The sequence below is a fragment of the Zonotrichia albicollis genome, chromosome 3 (assembly GCF_047830755.1).
Source record: "Zonotrichia albicollis isolate bZonAlb1 chromosome 3, bZonAlb1.hap1, whole genome shotgun sequence".
NCBI classification, from domain to species: domain Eukaryota; kingdom Metazoa; phylum Chordata; class Aves; order Passeriformes; family Passerellidae; genus Zonotrichia; species Zonotrichia albicollis.
In genome coordinates this window covers 76,137,809-76,153,803 of record NC_133821.1, presented here as the reverse complement: position 1 = coordinate 76,153,803, position 15,995 = coordinate 76,137,809, and the positions used below count along the sequence as shown (strand labels likewise).

The 15,995-nt window shown below is 40.8% G+C and overlaps 1 protein-coding gene across 4 annotated transcripts in view; it reads right to left on the bottom strand.

Annotated features, from left to right (window-relative positions):
• Positions 1 to 2,608: 2,608 nt before the first annotated feature.
• CEP85L (centrosomal protein 85L) overlaps positions 2,609 to 15,995 on the bottom strand; it is a 136,585-nt gene continuing 123,198 nt past the window's right edge. For 3 of the 4 annotated variants that reach the window (XM_005492607.4, XM_014271053.3, XM_074537923.1), the window contains exons 7-13: positions 15,189 to 15,341; positions 14,758 to 14,912; positions 13,135 to 13,252; positions 12,758 to 12,808; positions 8,985 to 9,092; positions 8,389 to 8,602; positions 2,609 to 7,295 (exon numbers count right to left, since the gene is read on the bottom strand). In XM_005492607.4, coding sequence (XP_005492664.2) covers positions 7,132 to 7,295; positions 8,389 to 8,602; positions 8,985 to 9,092; positions 12,758 to 12,808; positions 13,135 to 13,252; positions 14,758 to 14,912; positions 15,189 to 15,341 — 963 coding nt within the window. In that variant the 3' untranslated portion in view covers positions 2,609 to 7,131. The remainder of the gene's footprint in view (positions 7,296 to 8,388; positions 8,603 to 8,984; positions 9,093 to 12,757; positions 12,809 to 13,134; positions 13,253 to 14,757; positions 14,913 to 15,188; positions 15,342 to 15,995) is intronic. The other variant, XR_003381600.2, reaches the window with a different exon arrangement.

Here is a 15,995-nt window from a genome sequence, read left to right as displayed (position 1 = left end):
CAGTAAACCATTTATTGAAAAAGTTACTGAGAAAAGGAGGCCAGAAACTGGGTCCCGCCAACCCAGCTCTGATGCAGAGGATAACCAGGCACCGTCCAGACTAACAGGAGGGTCACTTGCTGTCACCATCAACTTGCTGTGGCACACCCAAGCTTCCTGAGGAGAAAGCTGTTTGAAAATCCCATGGGAGCTTTCAAGTAGGTCAGCTGAATGCAGACTTGGGTGGCTGTACTCAAAGCATGATCACCACCACAGCACCTGAGTGGGGCTTTCAAGGACCAGTGTGGGGTGTGTCAGACTCCAGGGCCCGTCCTTACCAGCCCATCTTGTCCTGCTGCAGGCTGCCTTGGAGGTCTGGACTTCCCCCAGGCACCAGCATTACTTTTAGGTCACCTTAAAACAGCTTGTGAACAGTTCAAGTGTCTCTGCATTGAGTGAAGATAGATCTTCTTAAAGTTTGTGTCATCACTCACTCTGATTAGAGCTCTCTCCCTCCCTGTTGCTGGATTGCCCTCAATTAACTTACCATAAATTAGGCATCATCTCATTTAACTATTATGAGATCAAAACCAGCAGAAGGTTAAAAAATGCATCAGTCCATTAACTCCTATTGTCCCCACTGCCTGGCTCCCATGAATGCATCTCAGCAGGGCTGCCAAGGGTCAGGGAGCTGCCTGAGACACCAGGAGAATCCGGCTTCTGGCCCAGGGCACACTGAAGCTCCGTGACCAGCTCCGGGGCCAGGAGTGGCTCCTGATGCTCCCCCAGGGACAGCTCGGCCCTGGGAGTGGGCTGGCAGCGAGCTGGCCCAGCACTGGGACAGGATAGGGCTGGGCCCCCAGCCCAACACAGGCTGACAGCAGTGGGGCTCACAAATTCCCTGCCTTGGCACCTGGGGCCACCTCAAAGCTCAGTACAGCCCATGCGGTCTGGAAGGGGTTTTGGAATCTCCCTGACAGCAGTCAGGGGCTACCTGTATTCCCATGTTTTAATGCAGGGAGACCAGCTTTTTTAATACTAAATTCTATTCAGGTCCCACTCGAGGAGGGGTTTTCAGCCAGAAAATTCTCTTACAATCACCTTTAGCATTACAATTCAGTCTCTCAGCAGGAGATACCATTTTTCCCAACCAGAGCTCTACAATGGTTTTCCTTTGCCTTCCTTCAGGCAAATGTTTCCACAGGCACACAGGCCATTAAATTCATTTTCTGGTCTATTAATACATACAGGTTGCATTCTTTGGGAGAGCTGCCAAACTGCTCATCAAGGCACCTCAAAACATGAGCTGAACCTATCAGATTTTCCACAGTCAGGCTCCAACTCCATGACTTGAAGCGTGCCTTTATCTCCATGAAATTCAGACCTGTGACACCAAGAAAAGGAGGAGAAAAGCAGCAGCTGCCCCCAAAGGGGAAGTAACTAACAACAAGTCAGAAAAGAAATATGCACATACTAAAATGTATTAAAAAACATTGTTCATATCTTGCCACTTGGAAATTTTCCAACTATACTGAACCCATTCATTTACAAAACAAATTTCCGGCATGCAGACTTAATTTACATAAGGAAGGCACTGTGCCACAGATTTACCTGTTGCAAATTGTCCTCATGCAAGATGCTGTGGTGTTATTTGCAGCGTTATTGTTTAAGGCTTTGTTTTTATTCATATGTGGAGCTGTATTTTGTTTGTGGAATAAAAGGCAACAGGACATTTTCTACCACTACTGTTGCTAGCAGTGCTTTAGTAGTTGTACTTTGAAACAAAACCTGGCTTTGAGCAGCAGCTCACAAAAGGCCACCCTCAGCAATCTATGAAAAGCTGGCATCTGTGCAGCCTGTTACATGGATGTTTTTGAGTTAGAAACCCATCGTGCAACCTTCAGCCACAATGTGGGAGAAAAGCAAGTGATGTCTGCCATATATAATGCATTACCTAATTGGAGCGCACTTCTCAGTGCCTTTGAAAAGAAAAACTAGTGCCAGCTTTTGCCCTCTGCACGATGGAGTGTGAGGAAGGGAGGAGAAGACCACTCCACATGCAAAGCTCATTCAGCACCTGATGCTCCAAACAGGCTCCAATATTTATCACAAGCAACTGTGAAAAAATCCCTTTTGGGTGACCCCACTTCCCTCTACACTTGTGAAGACTCCTGTCAGATTGACCAAAATCCTTATCCTTGGACTTCTCAGAAGTCAATGCTGCTTGATTGTGTTGGGCTGTACTGACCTGCAGTATTCCATGCAGCAGAGATTGACTTCTGCCTACAATTTTGTGCTTAGTCTTTTAAACAGACCTACCAGTGATCTCTCCAATCAGCCAACAGGAGCATCTGTCCAAAAAAGAATCAGGGAATGCTGCTCTAAAATCCTTTTATCATACAGAAATAATAATTTTTATATCAAGATCTTGATGAAAAAAAACAAGAACAACACAACAAAACATAAGGCCTAGAAGAGAGAGCTTGGTCACCTGGTATTTTGGCAGAACTGACCTCTCAAAAGAAGCTGGGGTGGGTGTTGGGAAGATGATTCATGATTCCTTTCTTGCCTCCAGCTTTGATCACTTCTGTCACATGCCAGATACTGGACAAACGAGAACCGTGAAAAATTCACTTTTGTAACAAAATTTATTTCTGCTCTGTGGATACAAATCCCAAACATCAACAAACAAATTCCAGTGGAAAAATACCAGTCATTAACAATGAAAACTTTTATTATTATTTAATAAATAGAACTTTGGCATTCAAAATTCTAGCTGTAAACCCTACTTTAAAAAAAATTACAAAAAGAGGCAAGAACAACAAGCCTAAAGCTGAGCCAGCCAGTGGCTCCGTTACTTTTTACAATGAACACATTGTGATTAAGTCATGACAACTCTATTTACATATGAGGTATTCTGAGCAGTTCAAAAATTGAACCCAATTTACAAAACTACCAGTCTTCAGAGACTGATCCAGTACATATGTCAGCTGTGCTTTTACAAGAGAGCTCCAGACACTCCTCCCCACTGAACTAATGATATACTGTAATTAATATACACAGAAAAAACACATTATGATTTGTGTTTCCTGCTCACACATCATATTCAAAGAAGCTGCATACAACAACCAGCCTAACATTCAAAGTGTACACCTAGTACCTATTTTCAGTATTTCTGTTTCTAGACATTATGCAAGAGTTCTTACTACAAAAGCTTATTAACAAAGTAATGGCAGGTGAGAAGAAAACAGGGTGCAGTCATCAGCACACTAACAACTTATCTGAAGTTCCATGGGGACATACATTTATTTACTTCAGGCTAAAAAGGCACAAAGGTATGCAGCTGTAGAATTAATATTGCTAATGAGCTACTGGAATAAATCATCCCTTTAGATAACAACCATTGAGCTGTTTGCAGTCTAAGAACAAAGATTAGTTCAGATCTTTTCTCCACTCATGGTAGAACTCATCATATCAATGAGAAGAGCACAATTATACTTCCAACTGCACCTGCATCACACCACTGAGAAGGGCAAGGAAAACTGGGGCAAATTGTGCCCTGATGGAGAGAGCCCAGCTTGCTGTTACTGCCCGTGCTACGGCAGCAGGTCATGGAGGAAGGGTTTGCTTTCTTCCTTTCCTTGTGCTCTTACCCTTCCCAAGAAAAAACAAAAAAACGTATGAAATTAAAGACAGGCAGCAAGGGCAAAGGAAGGAAGGAAACCTTCTGAAGTGAAAAGGACGGAATTTCAGCTCTCGAATGACTTCATGCCCACCATCAGTTTCAAATGCTGGAGCCTGAGTGGGTGGTTACAGCAAATCTCCACAATTTCACACACCTGTCACACCACAAAGCTGCACAGCGGAGTTCAGCAACCTAAATCACATTTACATGACTGAGCTGAGTTACTTCTATATAGTAAATACTTCTATATAGTGAATACATCATCTACAGCTTGTCGGAAGACAGTTACTTTTCATGTCTTTTTCAAAATACATTCCTAAATACAGTAGTTACTGTAAGTATCTTTTAGAGGATCATATAAATTCTACCTGGAACTGTACAAAATGTACAGCTTGCTGACAGCCAGAACAGTACAGAATCCATTCATCTGCAGCTGTTTTCAGCCCTTGGGATTGTCTAATAGCTACAGCAAAAAGTTGTCATGACTAAATCGAAGCAATTCCAATGTTAACATTCGTTAATCACCTCTGTATTAAATATGCTGAATGAGACCACACACACTACATTTTAACCAATTAAACAGTCATGCATATCTTAGACAAAGCTTATTCCATTTAGAGGCATCTGTAAACTGATGCATACATAGTAATTGCTACCACTACAACAGGCCAAATTTTAAGAAATCAAAGCAAAGTACTGTATCACTGTAAATAATCAATTGGTAGTCTGCTTCTTTGGCTCACACATCCATCATTTACCTCCCTACTTTAATCTGACTGAGGCAGATAAACTCAGGGGGTTTTAAATCAAGTGCTTTCAAGTCAACATAAATATTACAGGTTCTGTAACAAAAACATTAGAACACAAGATTACAGCTCTGCAATCAAAAGTATTATGAATAAAATGGGATCCCCTCCCAGAGGGACTTTCAACTAATACTCGAAGAGCATAAAAGCTCTGAAGTGCTTGGCAAATATAAACTAGTGATCTCAACTTTGCAGTACAGTATCATCATTTAGCAGGAGGGACAGTGGAGAAATACCAACCAAGTGACAAGCTTAATAGTTCAAAGTGACTCAGAAGATCTCCTGCTCCCCTGTAATTTCTATATTCAACTCCTTGTTACTTCTATCAAATGTAGATTAATGTTTTGGTGATTTTTTTATAGGTACAACACTGCCATCTAAGGAAGCAATAATGTGTAACTTGTATGTTTCCTCTCTCCCTAATATTTCTAATTTATTATCTGAAATGCTATTGTTGAATTCTGATAGGAGATAGATGCCATAAACCAAAGACTGCCTCACTGCAGGGACAAACCCAACCAATCACACCAGAGGGACGAGCTGAAGCCTTAGTCACAAAAGCCAGCACTGTCAGAGGCACAGCAGACTGTGCAAGCCCATTGGTACATGGATCCTTGTTTTCAGTTTTGCACCGGTATAAAAGTACACCTCTGATGCAGCAGGTGCGTATCAATGTGGAATTAATATTGTTATGAGCTACCAGAGTAAAACATCCCTTTAGACAACTACCACTGATCTGTTGGCAGTCTAAAAATGCAGATTAGCTCAGAACATCTCTTCCCCACTCATATCAATGAGAAGAGCACAATTATACTTCCAACACCACCTGCATCACACCACTGACAACGAAGACTGGAGCAAATTATACCCTGATGGAGAGACTGAAGTGTGCCTACAGAAAGAGCAGAGAAATTTAAAATAAAATGGCCTTTTTCCTTGAAGTAGACACTAGATAACTTCACTTGTGATTTTATCTAGACACTGCTTTAGTGCTCACAGGAGCTGAATCAGTCAGATTAATCTATCTGATAACACCATGTAGCAGTAGTATAAATAGCAACACTGTTTTTCACAAATTAGTCCAAGTCTACTTTCAGGATAGATAAAACTGTCAAATAAATAAAACCATACAGCTAAAAACAATTAAACCACTAAATTATAAAAAACAACATTAACAGTAACTGTTAAACAATAAACAGAAAGCAACACATCACCAGATCAGAAAATTGAAGATACCCACTTTTGCCATAAAAATGTTACCCTAGTAACAAAACTTAGTTTGAATTGCTAAGCTTTTGAAGAGATTTCTGCTGTTATCCCCACTCCAGATCAGATGACTGACTTGCACCTTAAGGCATCTAAAACCTTCCTGCAATACCACACAAGTAAGCGATGCATGTATTTTTCTTAACAGTGTGATTTAAAAGCAGTTTTACTCTTTGCAAGTTTTTATTTCCTTCAGTTAAATACTATTTTCCACCATTCATAACTGGGCAAACTAACTTGCAAGGATGTTCTTGGAAACATCATCTGTCCCATGGGAGTTAAAGAGCACTGCCAAGTGACACTCATTAAATAAGCTATGGAACATGAGCTTACTATTTTATGTAATTGCTTCCTACAAAAATGGAGAAATCAAGATTTCCCAAACAATGTGGAAAATTTTTCAGTCCTCAGATTACCAAGTACTTTACACTGCTAACTGGAAACATTCTGTTTCGAGCCTTCATTTTGCCAAGAGTCAAATACCCTTTTTGAAGTTGTGGTAAAAATGGCTGAGGTGGTGCACAACCTTATCAGAGGCCTTCAGGAACAAAGTACAGCAACATTTTGAAATGGAAACGACCTATGAGGAAAAAGAAATACAAACACTAAAACAGCTGTTGGTTGTTTTGGGGGTTTTTTCTTATAGCCATGGAGTAAGCTGCAGTTTTATGTCTTACAGCTTCTCTGGTTTGTCACAGACTGACCTATTCCAACTTCTTACAGCAATGTTGGAGTGCTTCAAACAATCTGCTTAAGCTCTGTTTTATGGACTTGTTTGCATAAAGGAGTTAAACTTGGGGTTTTTCTGCTACTGGACAAACAAGGTAGACATCCATTGCTAAAAACATCTTTCTTATATCCTAATTTTTAGAGAGCAATTACTTTTTGAATGTTCCAAGATTGTTCTAATTGTAATTCTTAGAGTGAAGTACAGTGGTAGAAGCCTCTGGCTTCATCATGTACAGCCAGACATATACATGCATAGGTTCTTCAACCCTCTCCCCTAAGATCTGAACTCAGATAATGCCACACAAACCCTTGATGAAGGAAAGGACTGAGAGTTGTAGCAGCACGGCTGTTCCAAAGCTCTGGATCCAAAAACTAGGCAAAGTAATAAAATGAGCTCAAATGAAGGAAACAGAGTGTCCAACTGAATCATTCTTCACAGCTTGTTCCTACATTCAGTAGTTTGGAGAAGAGATTTCTTGCAGTTTGTACCACTGTTCACACGATGACTGCCCCCTGCACACCGGACTCCCGAGATCCACCACACACAGCGCTCGGAGATGCGTGTCTGGTGCTATTTGCAGCCCTCCATATGGCTCCTCAATGGAAATGCAAAGACCTGTGACACAGCAGGACCTAGTAAGCAGTTTGCTACAGGACGGGGTGTTGTCACTGAGTGATGCAGTTGTCCCCCATGTCCTGAGCGTAGCGGTCCGACACGATAGTCCTCAGCTCATCGATGTCCTTCCGCAGCTGGCAAACGTCCGACAGCTTCTTCGAAAGGGTCTCTGTGCTGTGGTAATTTTCACTCTCTTCAGATGAGCAGCTCAGTGCTACAAAAAACAACACCCAAGGTTAAAGCTCCAGCAGCTGTGGCCTCTGAATTCTGCAACTAGTCACCTCCTTGGAAATAAGAGGCAGGTCACTTGCTTTACATCAGGACAAATCACGCTTCAGTGGGATGAAAAGTCTACAAAATAAGGTACCAAGTGAACTTAAACTCAATTCAGAGCCCATCAGTGCTTCTCTGAAAGACATGCTTTTCTGTCTGCACCAAGATCTAGACTTCCTAAAGTCTGATGAATCAGAACAACAGTGGAAAAAAAATGAAAAGAGCATTTCTAGAGAATTTGGGGGTTTCTACAGCCACTCAGAAAAGAGGGCTAGCTGCTAGGTGTGTAGCATCTCTTGCTGCTGAACTGAACCTTGCTGACAGTTCAGTTCAGCAACCCATCCACCTGATAAATTCTAATTAACATTCAGAAAACATCAAAATATGATACATTCAGGTCAACACAACCAGCTTTCTTGGAAGGAAAGACCTGACATAAACTTTGACTGGTTTTAGCACATTTTAGGGTGTGCTTCTCATTTCCTGGTTAAATTTAACAGCTTAGTAAATGCTGAAGACTAGATGAACAGCACAAGAGATGAAGTTACAGGCACAAGTCTTATTTCAAACACCTGGACATCCCCACTCCCAAACCACACCTATACATATTCAAACAGTAGATGGATATTCCTATCACTTGACCCCAAAGGCTTTAAAACCAAAGCACAAGATGTGGTTAGCATCTGTTAACCCTCATAGTGACTGCAGTGTGTCTCAGGAGGGACAGACACCTGGCTACACACCTTTCTTTTCTAGAGCAGCGAACATATCCATGGACTGGGTCCACATGAAGGGCCAGCTACCTGCTCTCCTGACCTGGCAAGGACCTGTGCAGTCACATGCATTTAGTGGCCCAGAGGCACTAAGATCCCAGCTTCTCCAGAGAGCTCCATGAGTTCATGCACCACTGCTCCAGCTGCATAGCAAGGGGACACAAGCTTGTCCAGCTGGCAAGTTCAAGCACCACATTAGCTAAACTGTTATTCCTTTGTGTCAAAACATTTATTAAGCACTGGAAAGTCAACATCACTTACATCTGATTCCCAGAAGTAAAGAGAGGTTAGGCTCCTTGCCCTGAGCTCTCTGGGTAAGAATACTGCACAGTGCTTTCAAGTCAAACAAGCAGTGGGACATTTCCTTGAACAACTGGTCTGCTACAGGCATCTTCTCAGATACTGGCTGCTTGGACTGCTCCACCAGCCTCATCTGCTCCTTCAGGCAGGCATTCTCTTCCATCAGTCTTTGGTTCTTTGTGAAAAGCAAATAGAAAAAAGGGAAAAGTTAGTCTGCAGCATTCAATGCAGCAGAAAGTTTCAAGCCACAAATAGTACAATTTAAAAATAATTAATTTTCAAGCATATAATCAATATTTCTGTAGCCCTCTAAAGAACAGCATACAGACAGCTTTTATAGGGCTATTTCATGTTGTCATTACTTCTGCATCTTTACCTTTTAAACTCTCACTTCTTTAGACAGGGTGGTATGCATTATATATCTGCATGGGAGCCAGGATATTTAAGTACGTAATAAAGCTCATAAAGCCCTACCAAGGGATCTTAGAATCATTCTATAAGGTTCTTCCTGACTCTGATGTGGTGGGGGGTTGGGATACTAGTGCTATTTTACTTACTTCAGAGAGAGTCTTATTCAGCTGCTCTATATGTCTTTCTTTTTCCTCAAGCTCATTTGTCATCTTCTGAATTATCAGCTTCTCTTGTGAAAGCTTCTCTTGCATAGACTGAAATGAATGAAAACACAGGTTAACGATCTTAAACAACAACAACAAAAAAACCTGTTGCAGTACAGAATCACCTGCTGTCAATTCCCTGGCTTTCACCCACAGAGCTCAAACTGAGAAATCATGAGATACTGCCAAAATGGAATTTTCAGGGTGAATCCAGCATGAGCACAGGTGCCTTTACTCTTGAAAGTACTCATATTTATTCCACTACTTGGCCTTTAAATCTGCAGATATGTCTTTTCAGGTCATCTGGCAAAATTCAGAAAGAGGAATATTCAAGCCAGCTTATCTGAATAGTAACAATGAATAGAGACTACATAAACTCCTGGTGCTTTCAAACAGAGAGATCTCTTCAGCAGTGACTTGCCACCTGTAAGATTTATCAGTACTGATGAGAAGGCAGGGAGTAATGAGAGACAAGGCAGGTCCAACACTGCATGAACTTTTTAAAGGTCTGGCTGGTGTCATGGTGGAATTATTTTGATCTTCTGTATACCTACCTCACAGGAGGTGCTGCAGCAAAATTTCCCTGCACATTCAGTTTGACACCACACAAGCAGTGGGGACTCTGTCACACACTTTGCAAAACTGGAAAACAATGGTGCTAACATTTACAGACTTAACGTGGACTAAAAAACCCCCAGCACTTTATTTTCACTTCAGCAGTAGGAATGAGCAGGCAGAACTCAGATATAATTACTTTTTTTTAAAACCATTTTCGTACAATTGACCTGCTGCTCTTTTAACCCACAGTGTGCCCCTCGAAAGGAAGTGCTGAAGTAACATGTATCCTAAAGATAAGCTCTTTGAGAGAGCACGGCCACACACACCAGTGGGAGGAAGGAGGCAAAGGAAACACCCTGGGCCAGGAGAGGGCAGGAAATAACTGCTTCAGGCATTTCCTTTGCGTGCTTGCAGATGAGCAGAACCTGCAGTGATGCTGAATTGTTGCCTTTAGGTTTTTATAAACATTATCTACTGAGAAAAATCGCCATTACTAGGTTGGACTGAAGGGCCTTCAAGCTCCATCTGTGGTGTACAGATATAATACTTAAGAAGCATGTAGTGAGCAGGGCAATGCAATGCCAAAAACACCCTCCCAGCTTCATTAATGACTGTAAAAATTGGAAGATATTTGGAAGATCAAGTTCAGAGACACCCAAGTGCCTAAGCTATGACAGATGCATTAGGACTACCACTTATATGTTTCATGTTCATGTCAACAACAGACAAAAACGATTTGATTGTGCAGCCTTCTGGAAGGGGGGAGGTGGTAGGGGAGACAGGGTGAGAAATATTCATCTTTCCCAGTGTATTTTCAGAACTACGTGTGCAGCTAAACTTACATGACTCTGCAAATGAAGCAAAAAACAATTTTTAGAATATTCCATGCAATGTGCACATGTTCAGCTCAGTAACTGCTCCGTGTAATGGCAACTACTAGAAGTAGAAATCAGTGTTTATATTTAAAAGATACATCTAAGATCTACCATTCTCTGGTTACCCTCATCTTAAAGCTCAGAAAAAGAACAACCTGACTGAACCTATAGTGCTAAGTTTTCCATGTTCCACATGGTGCTGTGAATTCCTTATGCTTCACCCTTAATTCTTCCATATGCTTTCCAAAGTTACAATTTGGTGGCAATATTCCCAGCCTGGCACAGCTGGGGTTTATTGTGACTGACAAGATTGACAAGGGTACTTTGGGTAACATAGGCATTGTACAATCTGACTTCTACTCTCTTTTTTTGTACCAAAACTGTTCGTTTTGTGATATCCAAATTAATAATGTAAATATGAATTTCTCTTTAAAACACCACTGTCACCTACTGTCATGTTTCTCTTTCTAAAGGTGCACTATATATGCAGCACAGCATCTTGCCAAGGCCAACAAAAACTTTAATTCCTCTCACTCAGAATAACAAATCAATGAAGTAATACCATACAAGGAAGATCAAAATAATTTCACCATGATTACGAGCAAATAGAAACTAATACTGCTTTATACAACTGCTGTTGGAAACACAATTTGTTTTCAGCTTGCAAGTCAAAACCAATGAACTGAAATACATTCCCAAGCATAAATTTACAATGTGGCAGAAGACATGGAATAAAATGAGATCATCTTAGCAGAAGATAAACTGCATCTCTGTGCTGATAAGGGATTTCCACTTCCAATGAGTTAATTTTCAGTGCTTCTCAGGTCACAAGTATGGAAGGCCAGAGAGATCAAGGATACAATGAAGCTCCTATAGTCTACAAGTAATTTGAGGGCTGACATCACTTTCAAATCTTATTTTCAGTCCTCATATAAAACACCTCAAGAGGAAAAGAAAGAGGAAGTCCTGGAGAACAGAACAGTACCCTGTTCACAGACAGTCACAACTACTCAGCTTTTCCCAGTCCAGCTCCCTAAAGTCATGTCAGGCTAAGCACACAAAACACTAAAGATCACTAGTCCCAAGATAAAGGTGATGGTGAGAAAAAGACGAGAAAGTTTAGGAAACATGGGAAGATTCAGGTTGGTAACGTATCTAGCAAGCTGTGTCTATCTCTGATAAGCACAACATATATATGGAGCACATACGCAAATAATCTTAACTACAAAAAGGCACAGAGAACCTCAAAAAAGTTATTAAGTTCAAGCTGAACTTCTTTTTAATTATATAACACCTGAAACAACAGTTGCCTTTATTACAATTTTTGCACATACCAGTCTGCAGTACGCAAACATCTCAGTTTGATAAAATCAGTCTTCTTCAAACCTTGAGAAGCTAAATAAGTCAATTTCCTTTTCAGTTAACATACATACCTCATGTTGCAACTTAAATTCTCCTACTACTTCTCTACTGATATATTTCACACACTGCAATCTAACAAAACAAATGCTGTTGACAGGAATCAGGCCTCCTATTTACCATGACAGGGAAAGGAAGCAATTCAACAGTGGGAGACAACTTTTAAAAGAAAAATGACATTCTAGAAGAGGAATGTGGAAACTAGAGTTTGGCTTCTATATTTGCTGAAAACAATGTTCGGGTTTGTTTAAATTATTAGCTTTTTCTATGACAAGAAATACCTTCCTTTCTAAAAGCTATATAATGTTTCTTTTTCTCCACAACAAACAGCAGTCACTGAGTAACTTTCAACACACTTTTAATCAGATCTATAGAGCTGCAGCTGACTCCTAGCTGACAACCTCTGCTGTCTAGAAAAATCTCTGGCTGCAAGCTGGCTGCCCAACATCCAGCAGGACAGTTAAGGTATCTAAGTGTCAGAAACCAATTGAACAGGATGAAGTGAGATAATTTAGAAAGGCACCTGTCTCTTCTAACAAACTGAACATTGAAGCCCCTAAGCAACATTGCTTTTGTACTTTGGATGATCCGCTAGACCAGCAAGTTAAGGATGCAACATAGCGACAGTTTCTCACTTTTTGATGAGTACCAGTGAAGTGCTAAACCACAGAGATGTAACAACTACACCATGAGCCTGCAAGAGAACATGGGTTGACTACAATCCACCCATAAGATTAGGTTTTTGGCATTTCTCCCTTTAACTCCTATTCAGAAAGATAAAATAATAAAATTAAACTCTAGCTGTGTCATTCTTGTGAACTAAAAATGCACACAGTAAACAACAGACTATAAACTCTTCCTTACCTGCATGTCCAAAATCAGTCCAGTTATCTGATTTTGTTGATTGTCTATTATCTGGAATAGAAAATCGAGCAATTTAGAAGACTTAAATCTCTTCAGATCGTTGTCTAAAAATCAGCCTACAGGTGTGTAGACACAGATTTTAAATAGCATCTTTAAAAAAAAAAACAAATGACAAGACAGTTCAACTCTGACAGAACACAAAATAATGCAAAATCAATATTTTGAACAGAGACAGGCAGGTCTTGAAAAGTCATCTGAATTAGCAACAAATACGCAATTCTTTAGTGGGATATTTATTTCTAAATTAAAGAAAAAGAAAAAAAAGAAGCACAAGATGTAAGGTAAAGATGCCACCAGCAGATTATCTGCAGACTAACCTTACTGGCTTTCTCATTCTTCTCCTTAAGACTCTCATTCTCACTCTGAAGCTGTTTTGTGTCCAACATAGGAAGCCGAATACCATCTTCCAGGCATTTTTCTACTTTCTGTTGTAAACTGCCATTCAACACGAAAAAGATTAAGTGAGTTAATAGAAACCAGAGGGTTGTGTGTTCTAGGAAAAAAAATTAGAAACCTGCACCATCTTCCCAACCAGAACTGTAAAACTGTACCTAGCAGAATCCAGCCTTATGTGATTCATGCATCAACAGTGCATGAATGATGCAAAAATTCTAAACTATTCAAGTTGCAATGGCACTGACAAGGCAGATTCATGCACATAAATGCAGGTTTTATGTGCCATATTCTGTGCTGAGTGTCCCAACAGGCACAGCTCCAGCAGTACTGTGTAGGAAGAGAGGGCAAAGGAGCAAAGCAAAGCTCTGCAGTGCTCACAGTTGCTCTGTGCCACTGGGGGAAGGGAAGCACAGGTCAGAGGCATCTATGAACCTTCACAGCTTTGGGAGCATTAAAATCAGACTGTCTCACTGGGGCACATACAACTCAAAGGGGAGTCCAGAATCAAATGCTGTGCACAGTGCTGGTGCCCCATCCATCACACCCTCTGTGACTCGTAATGGGAAGCCCAAGGCCATTCCTGCCAGGAATGCTCCCACACAAGGGCATGGCCTTCAGACCCTCCATTGCTCAACCCAACCCATACGTGTAGCTACAGCCTCCATCTGCTCACCTTCTCTCAGAAAGGAAATACACTTTATTAGTGCTAATCTAGCTGTCTAATTTAGAAACCAGAGGTCACCCCAACTATTTGTAGGCTTTCAGAAAAGACAGAATGATCCCCCTTCTAGATTAGGAGAGCACAAAGGCCTTCCATTGGTAAGATGGAAACAATGTGTCAACAATTTGGCTGGCAAGGTGTCCCAGCCAGCTCCCCTTTCATCATGGAAACCTTTCAGGCTCCTGTGGCATGCACCTTTACCCAAGGGAGGGATAACAAACTGCAGGAACATCCACAGATACTTAAAAGTGATTCTCCCCTGCTTCCCTCGTCCTTTTAATAAAACAAAAATTGTTTAAGTAGGTCCCCTAAAATAGAACATCGTAATAACAAAGTCTCCATGTCTTACCTGGATATTCTTGGATATCTGTCCCATTTGTTTTTTCATACTTAGGCAAGCTCAATGACAACATACTAGCTACAGCTAAATTTTCTTGTAAATACCTGCACCCTCAATAAAAAGGTAAGAAATGACTGGAATTTCTTGAAATCTTTGACCCTTCCCTGATATATCCATCAGCCAATATCCAGAAATAGCCCTAGCTTCTATACAATGCCCCTTTACCACACAGCTTTGCTGCATCCTCTCTCTGGCAACAGGCTATGATGCCATTGCTGGAGCGTCCCACACCCTTCAAGACAGATAGCAAAGAACACTCTTCTCTCTGGTATTAATTACAACTTGCCACAAAGCAAGTTGTAAAACCCTTACCATAAAAAGTCATTAGCATTGTAATAGATTAAGACTGCAATAGCATTAGGTCTTGACATCAGGTGGGGAAGCACACCCACGGCAGAGCACGGCCTGAGCAGCTGCTCATACCTCTGCACTGTTGTGACCAGCTCTTTTTCTTTTTTCTTCTGAGATGCCAGCTGTAATTCTCTCTCTCTGCACTGTGATCGGGCCTCTCCGAGCTTCTTTTCCAACTCAGCCATGGTTTCTTGAAGTTGCTTGTTCTTCTCTTCTAGAATTTGCAGCTAACAGAAGGTTACATTAGTCAGAGACAGTGTCACACCAGCAGAAGGCCTTGTGTCAGACCACAGCCTTGCAGTGATCTGCTGCATAGTTTCACACCAGTGTCACTTATCTGACTGTGAGAAAATCCTAATATCTACAGTGCTTTCTAAAAGACTGAAATATTTCTCTTCACAAACATAAGTGTGAAAAAAAGAGATTTTGAAACAGTAAAAGATTTGGGAACAGATATTAGGGAGCTTACTTTTAAATGCAAAATAAACCCCCCTTTACCATACCTGTTTAGTCTGCCCTTCTATATCATCCAGAGTAGGAAGGTCAGCCAGGTATTTTTCTAACGTTTCAATTCGTCTTTGCTTTTCTTTGTTTTGCTCAGACTCTTTCTGGCATTTCTTTTTCAGGCTGTTAATATATCGGTCTCTAGTTTTAAGCTAGAAGAAAGAAAGAAAGAGTACATGTTTTATGATAACAGTAAAAATAAGCCTGATTTGGAAGCAGAGGCTGTTAACTCTCCAAGAATTGTACTCTCAGCTGCATGAAAGCATTGGCTAAGAGCAGGAAACAAAACCAAAAGTTATTACTCCCAACAGCTTCAAGTTACAGGCCCACATGTGTCCTCAAACCACAGCTGCTTCACCTCTGCCCAGAACAATCCACATACCTTATGAAAACACAAAGTTTAATAGAATATTGTTAATTCTTTCACCCACTGAGGTGTTCATACATAACAAATAATCAGGATATATTTTAGTTCCTCTAGACTAGGAAAACAAAAACAAGAGGACCAAGAACTTAAACTACCAAAAATGGAAGCCAAAACCCTGATTTTGATGCAGTCTGACAATCACATCACAAGATATCAGATCAGAATAGCTGCTTTCTTAAACACCTTTTCTGTAGGCACCTTAATTTTCCATGAGCCTGGAAAAGACTTTTTGCATTATGCTATATTTGTTTGTATTTCTGGTACTACTTATGCTTTATTACCTAGATCAAAAAAGTGGAAAGAAAGGCAGGAAAAAGGAGTATTTTTCACTGTCCCTCCCTGCCCTCTCTCTCCTTGAGAGCTTTTTGTTCAGAGTGGA